Genomic DNA, 16,447 nt, shown 5'->3' on the forward strand with positions numbered 1-16,447 from the left:
TTAGCCACTTGTAAGTGACTTATAGTTGACTTATCACCTACACTCCAGTCGTGATTAACACACTCCCCCCCCACCGCCCCCCATCAGCCGGTCTGCAAGAATATTGTCAATATTAAACCGGGCCACGGTGCAAAAAAGGTTGAGCACCCCTGTTCTTGGGCATACATGTTGTCCCTTATACTGTGAAGATGCCCAGTAAATTGCAGTTTCTATTAATGACATATTGACCCTCAATCTTACCACCTGCTGCCAATGTTCTACTTGTTGTAGAACAAGCTTGTCTGTGACAAGTTAGTTATAACCACAGGTTAAAAGATCCCAGTTGTGTAATGTTGGTGTATTCGGTTGTAGGTCAATGTGACTGTTATTCTAGGTTGAACCTGCTGCTTTTTTATGTAAGGAAAGCAGGTCATGAATATATCAATTTGAATTATATAGGATTTAAGTAAGGTAAAAGAAAACAATCTTAAGTCAACTCAGTTTATTGAATTAATACAAAAGGATTTGCAATACCATTTCCTAATAAATTATTCATTAACCATTCATTGAGATTTATTATACCAACCAACCAAAAATTAAACAGACTGTGACACGCACACCAACAACAAGAAAAGTAGTTACACTCAAAGAGTAGTGATTTTCAGTGAAGGCATAAGAAATCTTTAAAAAAAGATAATAAATGCACCATCATGACGAATAATGCATCACTGACTTTGAAGACATTGTTCCATTATATACTCTGATGAGAAAAATACATACATGTATAAAATGTCAATAACACAATAAGAGGATACATTGATTACGCTACTTGGTAAATACAAAATCTTAAGCTCATTTTCTTTTTATTGATGGGGAGTAATTAACCTACGAGAGTAAGTATGGTTAGTCGACAATAATGCACTGAAACTTGAGAATTACAATTGGCATTATTGATTATACAGCAAATGTGCATTTATTGTTTGTGGTGATTTTAGTCTGTACTTTGTCCTACTTGCACTGCTGACAATGGGTTGAGAATATGCAGCTGATGTTTGATCAACTCTAATATAAATAATGAACTATTTCAGCTGAAACCTGAAAATGATTGCCACAAAACTGTAACTGTAAATTCAAGAATTTGACACGTCGCTTAGTATTAAGATTAATTATTTAGCTGGTAACAGAAATAGTCTTTAGTTCCCGTCTTTTGGGAGCATTGACAATCTGTGACTGAACTGTCCCGATCTGATTTGTGTATGTTTTGGGTGGGGGAGGGGAAAAACAGAGCAACATTTACATAACGAGGAACAGGGACTGGAAGTAAAAGATTGATCTAGAAAAGCAATGTGTGTTTGAAATCTTTTTTTTACAACCCCATCAAGTTCAACTCTTTCTACTGCCTGATGAAATGCATGGTACCTTTGCAAACGTTATACAAATCTAGTGGCACAATGGTTAGTAAGTTTTGTTTACTAAAAAGAATTTCTCTGCACATCTTTGAATGTGTAAGTACATAAGGACTTGTATTAATATTGACTTTACCATGACTATATAAATTAATTTAAATGGTGTTCAGAGGATGGAGATTGATCTAAACCCAGGAGGATCTGAATCTTTACAGAGACATGTATGTTTCATTTTACTGATTTCACACTGAGTTGCAAAAGCACTATAATTGCCAGTAAAGGGATAACAATTCTGGCATTGTAGAAAGTTTATGCACAGATCATAAAACCATCCCTTAACATTTGGTGTCATATTCCATTCCTCACATTATTGAGTTTGGGTGACCCAAAAAGTGGTTTAACGTGACTGAAATGAAGAACAAATAACTTTTTTTCAATTGATTCTAATTAATAACCCAAAGTATGACTTTGCTTTGTAGCACTGATTCTTCAGCACTGCAGGATTGCAGTAAAAAGGAACGTGAACATTCCACTTCAGATTTAAAGATCAACGTTAATGTTCCATAGAGAAAAGTAATTTATTTGGAAATTCATTGATGTCACTTGTTGGAGGATCTACTACAAGGGGTGATTTTGTACAACAGTTGTCAATGTTAGAAGATGTGTTTAAGCATGGACTGGATTTTGTGAAGAAATGTCGATAGTGACATTTCGAACTGTAATTGATTTTCATGTTGAATTTCCTGCCCAGAATTAGTATCCTGATTTTGCCACTTTTCATTTGTCATTTCTTGAGTCCTACTGGAATTCAATGGTAGATTGAGAACAATTCAGACCATAAGACAGAGGAGTAGAATTGGGCAATTTGGCCCTTTGATAACGGCTGATTTATTATCCCTCTCAACCCCATTCTCCTCCATGTAACCTTTCACACCTTTACTAACAAAGAACCAGTCAACACCCACTTTAAATATACTCAATGACTTAGCCACCACAGCTGTCTGTGGCAATGAATTCCATAGATTCACCACCCTCTGGCTAAAGAAATTTCCCCTCATCTCTGTTCCAAAGGATAGTCTTTGTATTCTGAAGAGGTCTCTGGTCTTGTACTCCCCCCCCCCCCCACCCCACCAACTACAGGAAACATCCTCTCCACGTCTACTCTCAAAGCCTTTCAATAGGATTCCCCCGCCCCCCCACCACCACCATTCCAGCTAATACAAACCCAGAGCCATCAAATCTTTTCATATATTAACTCTTTAATTCCCAGGATTATTACCATGAATCTCATATGGGCCCTCCCCAATGCCAGCAGATCAGTTTTTAGATAAGGGGCTCGGATAACTACAACAGTGTTTTAACTATGGCTCTTGTTTATAATCTGCTGTCAGTGAAATATCATCAGAACTGTCATTACTGTTTTAAAATATTAATGTAACTTTAGTTCTTCTGTTGTAAGTGAATAACTGCAGAACTATAACTTTGGTCTGCAAGCATGATGACGGAGGCAACAGACTCGATGACTGTTCACTCCTAAATACACGGAATGAAAGAGTTGCACCTAAAGATGGGAAAAGGGAAAACCAAATTCAAAATCACAGAGGGAGTGAAATGAAATGGTGTGGACGAATCATTTGTTGGTAAAAGGGAGGAGAAATCATGGAAGATGTATGATACTGAGGGAAGGTACATTCCGGGTTATGCCCCAGTGTCCTTGGAAGGAGAGAAGGGCCAATTTGGTCAACAGGCTGTCATGCAAGTTGCAAATCAGACATCTTAAAGCTTATTACCAATCATATTGAGAATGGAGGAAGACGAGTAATTTGAATGAGCATAATTGAATGCTGAACAAGGGAGTTCACATCTGGATAGATTAATGTGATGGCAAAATTATTAATTGGAATTGACTAAGAAAGGCAACTGAATTTAGGTGATGCAAATTTAGTAGACAGAACTCTATCTTGTTCAGTTAATAGTTTTGCAAATGCTTTATCATTATAACCAATGAGTATAGGTATTTTTATGGTATCCAGTTGTTAAAATAGGATGTAGATGCTTGCTTGATTTGGAAGGGAATATGCAGTTTTTGATTGAAGGACATCTTGTGTTGAGTTTTTCTCTTGTTACATGAGAATCGTTTGTCCCACCTTCCTAATCCCAGGCCATGATAACTTTACTGAAGTTAACAAATACACCTTTGTTCTTTTTACTGTGAAGGAAACAAAAAAAATTATAGCTTAACTATTGAGATGATTACAGTAAAAATTTTATTCGAACAATTCATGTCATCAAAATTTGCACCCTCTTTTGTGCTAATGGTACATTTTGTTATGCATTATAATATTCACAATTGAATATGTCAAAGTAGGTGCAACAGTAGCAGTCAAATAGTTTGAGCAAATAATCATTGAATAGTAAATCAGTCCAGACGCAGGGTCTCAACCCCAAAAGGCAGCTGTCCATTTCCCTCCATAGATGCTGCCTGACCTGCTAAATTCCTGTAACATTTTGTTAGTTGGTCCAGATCCCAGCATTTGCAGTCTATTGTGTTTCTGGTAAAAATAATCTTTGTTGGGTAGATGTTGCTCTAAGTAGTGCAGATTTATTTTAATGAAGCTGATTCTTAAACAATGTTTTGTTACACTAATTTGTGGTATCATTGATAATAATGCAGCTGCATTGAAACTGGAATATTTATTTATGGGATATATGCAATAGGCCCTTTTGGCCATTCGAGCCATGCCATCCAGCAAACCCCTGATTTAATCCTAACCTAATGATGGGACAATTTACAAGACCAATTAACTTTCCAAAGAGTATGTCTTTGGACTGGGAGGTAACTGGAGCACCTGGAGGAAACCTATGCAGTCATGGGGAGATCATACAACTCCTAACAGGCAGTGGCGGGAAATGAACCTGGGTCACCTGTACTGTAAAGTGTTGCGCTAAACACTATCCTACTTTGCTGCCCACATTGGCCTTGAGTGCTCACCGAACAAAGAAGGTTGCAGTATGATTCCTGTTCTTTCTACTTCTGTTCTCACTACTTCAATACCAGAGGGCAGAGCAACGTGAAGAAGCATGTATAACTTTCATTGCTGAAGCAATGACTGAATGCTGATTCTTGAAAAATGTTATCCTTCTTACATTTATTTGCAGAACCTAATGAAAATCCAAAAATCTCCAATTGCTGGCAGTCCAATAAAAATGTAGAAAACACTGGAAATACTTAGGTCACATTGCATCTGTGGGAAAAGAAACAATGAACCTTTCAGGTATCTTTTGATGAAGCGCTTTTAACCTGAAACATTAACTCTGTCTTTCCATCGATGTGACCTGATCTGCTGAGTATTTGCAGGAGTTTGTTTTATTATTAATCAAAGTGAAGTGAAAGGAATGAGCTTTTTTATGGGAATATATGCAGTGACCTAAGGAATTCTGTCCATGTGGACCATTTCCACTTTTAATAAATAATTCAAAATTTTAAAAATAATTCAATATGTTGCATTAATTTTATTAAATAATGGGACTACCAAGTCTGAGATATATTATAGGTCAAAATTGAAATATCCATGCCAGTTGTAAATTTGCTTGACAGTGATCCAAATACCGTTAATAAACTGGTGAAGCAACTTGCTTATATGACGTTTCCATTTGTGTCAGTTAAGTGGGTTAAGAAGACCAGGGTGTTTGTTGAGTTTTAAGTTTTATGAGAGCAGGTCTGAGTTGATAGCTGGAGGTGGATGTTTTCTCAAGAGTACTGGATCTGTGGAGCACAGGGTCCTCTCTTACCGTGGACATGAATGTGATATACAAACCCCATTTCCAGAAAAGTTGGGATATTTTCCAAAATGCAATAAAAACAAAAATCTGTGATATGTTAATTCATGTGAACCCTTATTTAACTGACAAAAGTACAAAAAAGATTTTCAATAGTTTTACTGACCAACTTAATTGTATTTTGTAAATATACACAAATTTAGAATTTGATGGCTGCAACACACTCAACCGAAGTTGGGACAGAGTTAAAATAAGATTGAAAAGTGCACAGAATATTCAAGTAACACCAGTGTGGAAGACTCCACATTAAGCAGGCTAATTGGTAGTCATCATGACTGGGTATAAATGTAGCGTCCATCAAAGGCTCAGTCTTTGCAAGCAAGGATGGGTCGTGGCTCACCCCTTTGTGCCAAAATTTGTGAGAGAATTGTTAGTTCAAAAGGAGCATTTCCCAACACAAGGTTGCAGAGAATTTAGGCCTTTCAACATCTACAGTACATAATATTGTGAAAAGATTCAGAGAATTCAGAGACATCTCAGTGTGTAAAGGGCAAGGTCGGAAACCACTGTTGATTGTGTATGATCTTCAAGCCCTCAGGCGGCACTGCCTAAGAAACCGTCATGCTACTGTGACAATTATAGCCACCTGGGCTCAGGAGTACTTCAGAAAACCATTGTCACTTAACACAGTCTGTCGCAGCATTCAGAAATGCAACTTGAAACTATTATGCAAGGAGGAAGCCATACATCAACTCTATGCAGAAACGCCGGCGAGTTCTCTGGGCCCGAGCTCATCTCAGATGGACCGAAAGACTGTGGAACCGTGTGCTGTGGTCAGATGAGTCCACATTTCAGCTAGTTTTCGGAAAAAACAGACATCGAGTTCTCCGTGCCAAAGATGAAAACGACCATCCTGATTGTTATCAGCAAAAGGTGCAAAAGTCAGCATCTGTGATGGAATGGGGGTGCATCAGTGCCCATGGCATGGGTGAGTTGCATGTATGTGAAGGTACCATTGACTCTGAGGTGTACATTAGGATTTTAGAGAGACGTATGTTGCCATCAAGGCGACGTCTCTTCCCAGGACGTCCATGCTTATTTCAGCAGGACAATGCCAGATCACATGTTACACGGGCTACAACAGTGTGGCTTTGTAGACACAGAGTGCGTGTGCTTGACTGGCCTGCTGCCAGTCCAGATCTATGTCCTACTGAAAATATATGGCACATCATGAAGAGGAGAATCAGACAACGGAGACCACGGACTGTTGAGCAGCTGAAGTCTTATATCAAGCAAGAATGGACAAAGTTTCCAATTGCAAATCTACTACAATTAGTATCCTCAGTTCCAAAACAATTAAGAAGTGTTATTAAAAGGAAAGGTGATGTAACACAATGGTAAACATGCCTCTGTCCCAACTTTTGTTAAGTGTGTTGCAGCCATCAAACTCTAAATTTGTGTATATTTACAACATACAATTAAGTTGGTCAGTAAAACTATTGAAAATCTTTTCTTTGTACTTTTGTCAGTTAAATAAAGGTTCACATGAATTAACATGTCACAGATTTTTGTTTTTATTGCATTTTGAAAAATGTCCCAACTTTTCTGGAAATGAGATTTGTAAGATTGGACTTTATTTGTGTGGACTGAGTATCGTCAGCTATTTTTAGTTATATTTCAGTTGAGAATTATTGCTTCAAAAATGCCTCCTCTGACTTTTTGTTGGGTGAAGAGTATGTGTATGTGATAACAGGTATCACAATGGATTGAAGAATCTGTCGTATTTACACTTGGAACTATTTGTGTTGAGATAATATTTTACTTATCAGTTTCAGTTGGCTCTCAGGTCATCTGCATAAAAGGTCCAACGGCAATGCTTGCTGAAGTGAAAGTAAATAACCCTTTCTCCTCTATGATTTGAAGGTATTTTTAATAAGAATTACTGTAGAACTGTGGTTTGTGGTTTAGACATACCAGTAATTCAGAGGATTCTTGCACCAGATGTTCCATTGAGTCCTGAGCCAGCCTAATCCTCTGTGTTAGCAGTCTGGTTTAGCATACTGCAGTTCAGCTACCGAGCGGGTGGCTGCAGCACAGAACCTTTCTGACTCTGTCCTTGAATATCTTTGGAGGTACGACAGAAATCTGGAGAGAGGCTAGAGGTAAATGGGTAACTTGGACTCGGGATCAGGGTTTGTGAGAGAAGATAGCTCTCATGCCAGTTGATTTATATCTTGTAGGAATGTCAGATATTCTAATTTGATGCATTCCTCTGTATATCAGTTTGGAACACACAAAAGAAAACTTGTGATTCGCCCTGCGCAGGCCCCAACTGAGAACTCTCAAACTCTTGGTTGACTCACCGTCTTTCTGTTTGTATTGAAACTGGAAAATTCTTACTGTTATCATTTCTCTGTTTTTCTCTTTGTATTGGTACTGTATGCTTTTTAGTTAATTCTCGGTACATAAACATTGGGGTTATGTAAACTTATTGTTTCCCTGACTTAAAACCACTAATGATTAAATTTAGACCACTGGATTCACCTTGGGAGTTCTCATCTGTGATCTTGACCCCAGTTTACATACCACCACGGCCGATTATAAGCAAGCACCAGCGAAACTGCACCATGTTGTCTCTAAACAAGAAACAGCTCACCCTGATGCATTTCAAATTATAGTTGGCTACTTTAGCCAGGCCTGTTTGAAGAAAATAATGCCCAATTATCACTAGCATGTAACCTGTTGCACCAGAATTCCCAGCGGACTACTGCTGCACTACGAGCAGGAAACCCTATCGTTCCTTCCCGAGGCCACATTTTGGCAAGTCAGATCATTTGGCTGTACTACTGCCTGCACACAGACAGAGACCAAAAAGCAAGGCTCCAGAGATCAAGACAACTAAGAGGGTCAAGGGAGGCGGAGGAATGGTTACAGGATTACCTGAGTCACTGGACTGGGTCATGTTCAAGAACTCATCTGAGGACATGAATGACTACACCAGTCTCTTTACACACTTCATTAAAACAGCTGTGGGTGAGTGTGTCCCCACAAAATCGTTTAGGGTTTTTCCCAATCAGAAGTCTTGGATGATCAATGAAATCCTGAACCTGCTGAGAGCCAGATCAGAGGCATTCAAGCCTGGAGATAAAAAATGCTACAAGGGGTGCTGGTATGATCTCCAGAAAGTTATCTCTTGGGTTAAGTTGAGATTGGAATCAATGAGGGATGCTCAACAGCTGTGGCAGGGTTTGAATGCCATAGCCTCTTACAAAGTTAAATCTTGCGACATAGGGAACAGTACAGCTTGGCTTCCAGATGAGCTTAGTGCCTTCTATGCTTGCTTTGATCACCAGAACAGGGAGGAACCATTGCACACCGTGTCTCCCAATGATCCTTTGGTCTCAGTATCTTAAGATGACATGCAGGCTGCCTTCAAGAGAGTGAATCCAATGGAAGTATCCAGTCTGAACAGAGCTCTTCGTCGAGTAGTGTAGTCCTGTGCCAACCAACTGGCTAGTGCATTCGTAGATATCTTCAATCTCTTGCTCCAGTGGCATGATACCACCTGCTTCAAGGCGGCTTCAATCATACCAGTGCCCGAGAAGAGCACGATAACCTGTCTAAATGACTTTCACCCACTGGCACTTACATCCACAATGATGAAGTGTTTCGAGAGGCTGGTGTTGAAGCCTATCTGCTTCCGTCTGAGTGGTGACTTGGATTCACTTCAATTTGCCTACGGAAGCAACAGGTCTACAGCAGATGCGATCTCGTTGGCTCTTCACAACAACCCTGGAACATCTGGACAGCAAAGATCATCAGGATGCTCTTTATTGATTACAGCTTGGCATTTAACACCACAATCCCCTCTAATCAGTAAACTCCAAGACCTGCGACTCAATACCCCTTGTGCATTTGGTTCCTGGATTTCCTCACTTGTGGACCCCAGTCAGTTTGGTCTGGCAAAAACATCTGTTCCACAATCGCCATCAGAACAGCAGCACTGCAAGGTTGTGTACTTGGCTCTTGCTCTACTCGATTTACACCCATGATAGTGTGCCTAAGTACAGCTCCAACACCATATGCAAGTTTGCTGATGACACCACTGTTGTGGGCTGTATTAAAGGGGGTGATGAATCAGTATATAGGAGGGAGGTTGAAAATTTGGTTGAATGGTGTAATACCAATAACTCTTACTCAATGTCAATCAGACCAAGGAACTGATAGATTTCAGGAGAGGGAAACCAGAGGTCCATGAGCCAGTAATCATTGGAGGATCAGAGGTGGAAAAGGTCAGTAACTTTAAATTCCGGGGTGTCACTATCTCAGAGTCCTGTCCTGGGCCCATCATATAAATAGAATTACAAAGAAAGCACAACAGCACCTCTACTTCCTTGGGAGATTGCGGAAATTCGGCATGTCATCAAAAACCTTGGCAAAATTCTCTAGGGTGTGTGGTGGAAAGTGGGCGTTCTGGCTGCATCATAGCCTGGTTTGGCAACACCAAAGCCTTTGAGCAGAAAATCCTACAAAAGGTAGTAGATTTGGCTCAGTACATCATGGGTAAAACCCTGCCACCCATTGAGCACATCTACCTAAAACTCTGCCATAGAAAAGTAGCATCCATCATCAAAGATCCTCACCACGCAGGCCACGCTCATTTCTCGCTGCTTCACAAGAAGATGCAGGTGCCTGAGGACTCGCACCACCAGGTTCAAGAACAATTACATCTTCATTAGGCTCTTGAACAAAAGGGGATAGCTACACTCATTTAAAAGACTCTTGTCATTTCATGCTAGTTATTTGTTGCTATTTATTTGCATTTGTACTGTTTATTTACAGTTTACTGTTCCTGATGTTTATAGTTTACAGTTACAGTTCTATAGATTTGCTTAGTATGTCCACAGAAAAAGAATCTCAGGGTTGTATGTGGCAATATGTATGTACCCTGATAACAAATTTTACTTTGAATTTTGTTTGGCCTACAGGGCAGTTCCCACAAACTTGCTATTAGCAATGCATTGCCTAGATAAATAAGCATAGCCTGATTCTAGCAAATACTTTAACTCATTTTATCTCAAAATAGCAGAAAGACTAGCTGTGTTTGACTGATTCCTCCCCCACTTTAAGTGTGCCAAAATCTTATTAGGTTTTGCTCTTGCAATTCTGATGGGTTTTCTAGCCGAAAACCTAACTGCTTTCCTTTTCACAGATGCTGCCTTCCCTACTGAATGCCCTTTGCTTCCAAAGGGGATTTTAAAATGCATTTCAATAATTTGAGAGCTTGGGAGCAAAATTACTTGAGAATTAATTGCTCTTGAGACAAAGCTGAGCATCAATGAGTGCAGGGAAGGCTCAATAATTAGTGTCTGCATCTGAACTTGGCAAGATTGAAGTGGTGGACTTAATTCATCTCTGTTTAATTTTGAATGAGTCTTGGCCAGCAAATCATTTTTAATTTGTGGCCCATTGTTGTTGATTATTTGAGAACCTTCCTTCATCTACAAGTGTTGTGTCTGAAACAAATCCTGATTATAGTGAGTATTCAATGTTTGTATAATGATGACTACTATTAAATCCTTTAAACTCTTCATTTCAGAAAAGCAAGGTTTATACTGAAACACATACAGAATTTTAAGCTAATTCGAACCTACCACATGAAATAACGAACTCCTTCAAAGGTGCCATTATGTTGGCCAACCTCGGTGCCTTCCAGTTCTACACCCATGTATGCTTCCTGCCTGCCAGGAAGGTGTCCCAAGTATTTGATCACACCTTTGCCAATTTTTCCTGCAGGTCGGGAGAATTTAACGAGATGCCCGATTTTCAGATCTGCAATGCTCCTGGGAGCAAAGGGACGTCGTGGCAATGCAGCTTTGTCAACCAAGGACCTGTGTGTTAATTATAATAAATATTATTTCTGACTTCAACTTGAAACAGATGCTATGATATTCTCCACATTTTGTGCTTGCTTAAGTTCCAGCAGGACAAGACTGAGAGTGGGACTTTTAAGTGTTTGGCAGTAAATTTGGAAATGGGTGCTTGTAACATAACACTTGGATCAGGCAGTCATTATAAATTTATGGAAGGGCAGTAATGTCTGACAAGAATGTTGGAATGTTTGAATGTTCTAACTTGTAAAATGGGTAAAACTGTTTTTGGACTTTCAGGAGGTTTTTCATAAGGTGTTATGCAAGACATTGTTGAAGATATTCTGATTTACCAACCAGTTTAAGTGCAGAAAACATACTAGGAGTATGAAGGTCTTTTTGGGTTGGGAGGTGCACTGATGTTGATGCTCCAACTGTTCACAACAGACAGAAAGGAATTTAACGTGTACTTTTGCAGCTGTTACATAGTAAAGATGATGATGTAGACTAGTAGAGGAGTGTAATGAGACTTCAGGGTGTATTTCTTTTAAATCTTTAATTTATTTTACATTTGCTCCAAGTTGGTGAGCAGTAACTTTTTTTGGCTACTGCTAATGCAATTTTTATAAATTTTTTCTGATACTTATTCAATTTAAGTTTCGGTATTGTCCCTTCAATGTCTCCTAATAAAAATAATACTGGACTATGTGGGAATTGTACTCCAGTAATTTGTTCCAATAAAAGTCTTAGATTTATCCAAAATGATTGAACTTTAAAACAAGACCAAGTAGAATGTAATAAAGTACCAATTTCTTGATTACATCGAAAACATTGGTCAGACATATTTGAATTTAATCTATTTATTTTCTGTGGTGTTATATATAATTGATGTAAAAAATTATATTGTATTAATCTAAATCGAACATTTATTGTATTTCTCATACTATCAGAACATAATCTTGACCAATTTTTTCCATCAATTTTAACATTCAAATCAGATTCCCATTTTTGTCTAGATTTATGAATTTCTAATTTAATTGTCTGTTTTTGAATCAAATTATACATACAAGATATAATTTTTTTAATTTTTCCTTTCTGAATTAATATTTCTATTTCACTAGGTTTTGGCATCAACTTTGTTTGACCCAGTTTTTCTCGTAACTAAGCTTTTAATTGAAAATAACAAAAAAAGTATTATTTGATATTTTATATTTATTTTTTAATTGATCAAACGACATCAATATACCTCCAAAACAATTACCTATATATTTAATCCCCTTTTGGAACCAATTATGTAAAAGTTTATTATCCATTGTAAAAGGAATAAGCCTATTTTGAACTATATCTTTTTGCTAGTAAAGATTTCTTTATCTCATCGTCCATATTTACCTTATTCCATAAATCAATCAAGTGTCTTAATATAGGAGATTCTTTTTTTTCCCCGTATCCATTTGGATTCCCATTTATATATAAAATCTTCTGGTATATTTTCTCCTATCTTACCTAATTCTATTCTAATCCATGCCGGTTTTACTTCATCAAAAAAAGACGCAATAAATCTAAGTTGATTTGCTTTATAATAATTCTTACAATTTGGAAGTTGTAACCCTCCTAAATCAAATTTACATGTCAATTTCTCCAATGATATTCTTGACATCTTTCCTTTCCAAAGAAATTTCCTTACATATTTATTCAGTTCTTGAAAAAACTTCTGAGGTAATTGTATTGGTAAAGTTTGAAATAAATATTGCAATCTAGAAAAAAGTTATCACAGTTACTTGGAAATCTGATTTATATTTAACTATGGATCGTTGGAATAATGAAATACATAGTTGTATTCCACTTGAAAAAATTACATATAATCTAAGAAATGAATATGATATATTTTTGAAAATTTGGTTCCCATACTTACAAAAGATAGGATTAAGTACATAGGTCCTTTGAAGATAAAATTATAAAGTAATTGGGGAAAGAAAAAATAAATATTAAAATTATTTTGAACTCCATGGAGCATGTGGGGATCCTCCGATATCCAGGCAATCTTTCTATTCTTTCTTTTTCTTTCTTTGGACAAGGGTTAAGGGGAGGTGGGGAGGGTTAATATTATTTTTCTTATTATTTTATCATCACATTTATTCTTGTAATTTTCTAAAATTTAATAAATATATAGATAACTAACTAACTAACTAGCTATCTAACTAACAAGTTGGTGAGCAGAATTTGCAATTTTTCAGCTCCCGGAAGAAGTTCTTTTGTAGGGTAAATGATTTTTCATTAACAGGGAAATACTATTTTGGGAATGTGTGCTAAGGTACACATTTTTTAATTCAGGCTCTCATTTCTTTTATTCAGGATAAGTTATGAATCTGTCTGTTTTGGGAGTGGGCATATTATTAAGGAGAAAAGAAGTAGACAAGATTGTTAACATTTAAGGATAGAATTACACTTATGTTAAACACTGTTGTTTTAGTTGTAAAAATACAATATCTTAAATAATTGTTAAATTAATTTCAGGGCAGTTGTTGGACTGCTCTGATTTCCAGAGGAAACTGGCACCACTATGTGACTGACTGGAAAATGATTTGCAATGCAAACCAAACAAATAAATCTTAATTAGGATTGAGTAGTTGGATAATGATCTGGACTTTAAATGGGTTGTTTTAAGTTCAGGTACAAAAATGCTCATCCTGCATAAACACAGAGTGGAACAACACTGTGGCTGGCAGCTTTTCTGTGAGCACTGCAGCTTGAAACAGATTTGAAATTAAAATAACTTCAGGTCACAACACTTAAAATGGATGTGGTTTAGCAGAACTTGAAGAGGCATTTATAATAATTGAAGTTTTGCATCACTGCTAGATTTGACTAAATGCTGTTGCATAAGAACTCCGGTGCCTGCATGCTGTGGAGTTTTCATTTTGTTTGTTAGCTGCCCGCTATGTAACACCTAGAGTCAGATTTGTGTGTTGCCAGTCATAATATCACAATACAGTAGTTTATTTTATCAGCTGCTTTTTCTGCGAGGAACTTTGAGCCAAAATGTTAGATCCTGGTCAGTTTGTCTGGGTGAATAATGTGTTCGGAGTCAATGCAGGCCCTTTGACCCATTTGAGTCTGATTACATTGAAACTGAAAACTGCCTAGTGAGAGGTTGTCCTGCTGAATTGCTTGCAAACCGCTCTGTGAAATCATTTGTGTAAGACTGCTTCCTTACTAACCTTGATGTTGTATTTCTGTTGAGGCAGCTACTGTGAAAATCAGGTGGTGAAGTTACTGGTTTACAGAGATTCGAACTGGAGCCGTGTGCGATTTGGAATTGTTGATGAGGATTATTTTGGTTTGGAAGTGATGTGTCATCTTCACTCAACCCATCCAAATCCAACATACTACCTAGAAAAGGGATAAGAGGAATAGGATGGGAAAAGGTTATTAAAAAAAATTAGTTTTTCAGTGTGGGTTACTTTTAATCGTGCTTTGGTGAAGTCGTGCCATTACACATTCTTCAGTGCAAATCAAGGTGAAGGAAGTGACTACCTGCTGCATGTTTAAAGCAGGTTAAGAATCTATAACTTTGTCACTGGAGTTCACATGGCACCCAATGGTGGGCCCACTTTTGATCGTACTCATGGTGATATTTTATCACTCCTTTTGGTATGTATTTTAATTTGTTTGATCTCATAATAGTTTTCTGGGTAACTATGAATGCCTGAGATAATGAAAATCAATGGCACTCATGAATGGTAAGAAAGGCTTTTCCCCAGCCTGGTTGGCTATGAGGGGAGAGGGTGGCAGGGCCCATGCATTGTATTCCTGAATATCCCAATTCTATCAGAACCTCTGGACAGGCCTTGGTTTTGATCACTTGAACCCCTTTGAAATGGGAGAGGTATGCCAAGCTAGCCATTGACCCTGTTTAAACATTTCAACATCTGCAGTCTCTACATTTGCAAAATGAACATCCACAGTGCTCTCGTTAAATCTGCAAAGTTTTTTTTTTGCACTATACATAAGGAAATCTTCCACTTGTGCCCAAAATAACTGAGTTTATATTATATGTATCTCCTGAGTTCTGGACTGCTGTAATAATAAATTGATTGGATCAATATTGCAGATCAGAAAACAGTAAAAGAGGAGGAGGATTGCAGTAATCTTTTTGTGACTGGAGCCACAGCTTGAATGATTGAACTGCTTGGGATCAAATGTAAAATTAATTCTTCTCAACAGAATCAGAATACAGTGAATGAAAATCTAAATAGCAGGTTCTGGAACTACTTAATAGAAAGTGCAGGAAACACTCACCAGGTTAAGTAGTGTATGTGGAGACAGAAATGCAGTTAACAAGCTTTGTCAGAAATGAAACTGCATTTGTGCAGTATGTTTTTTAGTGAAAGTTATTTTTGAAATTACCTGAATTTTGATGAATGTTTGAGTGAATAAGCTGACCACTGGTCACATCGTTGCATGATGCAAGTAGAGCTTCTGTGTTGTCGCTGTCGATTGAAGTTAAAGAACGACTGCTGGTGGATCTTTCTGTGAATCCATCTGTGGGTGGAAAGCCCAATAACACACTCTAAGAATTTGCACTGGAATACTTTGGAAACACAATATCATGGAATTGAGGGAATTAAAAGTAGTTTTGGTTTATTCAGTGGGCATCAGGTTGGAGACTGCTCTTTAAGGTTTATAATGGCATGAATCTCTGCAAATGCTGTACTCTAGTTGAGGCAGAGATCTCAAGAAACCCTGAGAACTATGTAAATAAGTCAAAAGATCACAGCTGCAGACTTGTCCCAAAAGGCCTGATTTTGGAAAAAAAATGCATCAAATTGGCTTGCAAATAAGGTTGAAGTCATTATCTCCTGCTTGAAATGTTGAAAATGTTGATTTGTGTATGTGTGCGGTGGTGGGGGGGGGATAAGAGGGGTGATTTAATGGGCACCATGGTAATGTTTTTCTTTGTTGTTTTGGTTAGTACATGATATATGATCTATTTCTTGAACTTTGCCAACAAGAATCGTGACGTGTTCTCATTTAAATTTTGAATTAGCCATGTTTTCTTCCAGAATAAGTTAAGTGTTCGATTGTTCATAATCCTTTTTTTTTGGATGAGATGTTAATTAAGGGTATCTGTAAATAGTACCCTTGCAGTGTTTTGCAGAATATTTGGCGAGAGATGATTGATGCTGGATTAGTAGTTACCTACATGTAAAATTGATAAAACAGATTATCTGTACCACCTTAAGCAGTTTTATTTTATCACCTTGGTTTGTAGTATTTGGCTGTTATTTGAAATAATGCAATAGTGTTCAAATTGCATAAGTACTTCACTTGCTGAATGCACTCGAAGAAAGTGCAGTAAGGATGTGAAAGGTTCTGTACAAAGGCAGTCCTATTCAGAGGTAAATCAGACTG

General features: G+C 37.6%; 1 protein-coding gene across 8 annotated transcripts in view; it reads right to left on the reverse strand.

The window, feature by feature from the left end:
* Positions 1–466: 466 nt before the first annotated feature.
* LOC132393204 (uncharacterized) overlaps positions 467–16,447 on the reverse strand; it is a 77,733-nt gene continuing 61,752 nt past the window's right edge. For 7 of the 8 annotated variants that reach the window (XM_059968167.1, XM_059968162.1, XM_059968163.1 and 4 more), the window contains 4 exons: positions 15,443–15,577; positions 14,254–14,425; positions 10,820–11,056; positions 467–3,594 (listed from right to left, as the gene is read on the reverse strand). In XM_059968167.1, the coding sequence (XP_059824150.1) occupies positions 3,537–3,594; positions 10,820–11,056; positions 14,254–14,425; positions 15,443–15,577 (602 nt within the window). In that variant the 3' untranslated portion in view covers positions 467–3,536. The other variant, XM_059968166.1, reaches the window with a different exon arrangement.

This window comes from Hypanus sabinus, chromosome 4 (genome assembly GCF_030144855.1).
Source record: "Hypanus sabinus isolate sHypSab1 chromosome 4, sHypSab1.hap1, whole genome shotgun sequence".
In the NCBI taxonomy this organism is placed as follows: domain Eukaryota; kingdom Metazoa; phylum Chordata; class Chondrichthyes; order Myliobatiformes; family Dasyatidae; genus Hypanus; species Hypanus sabinus.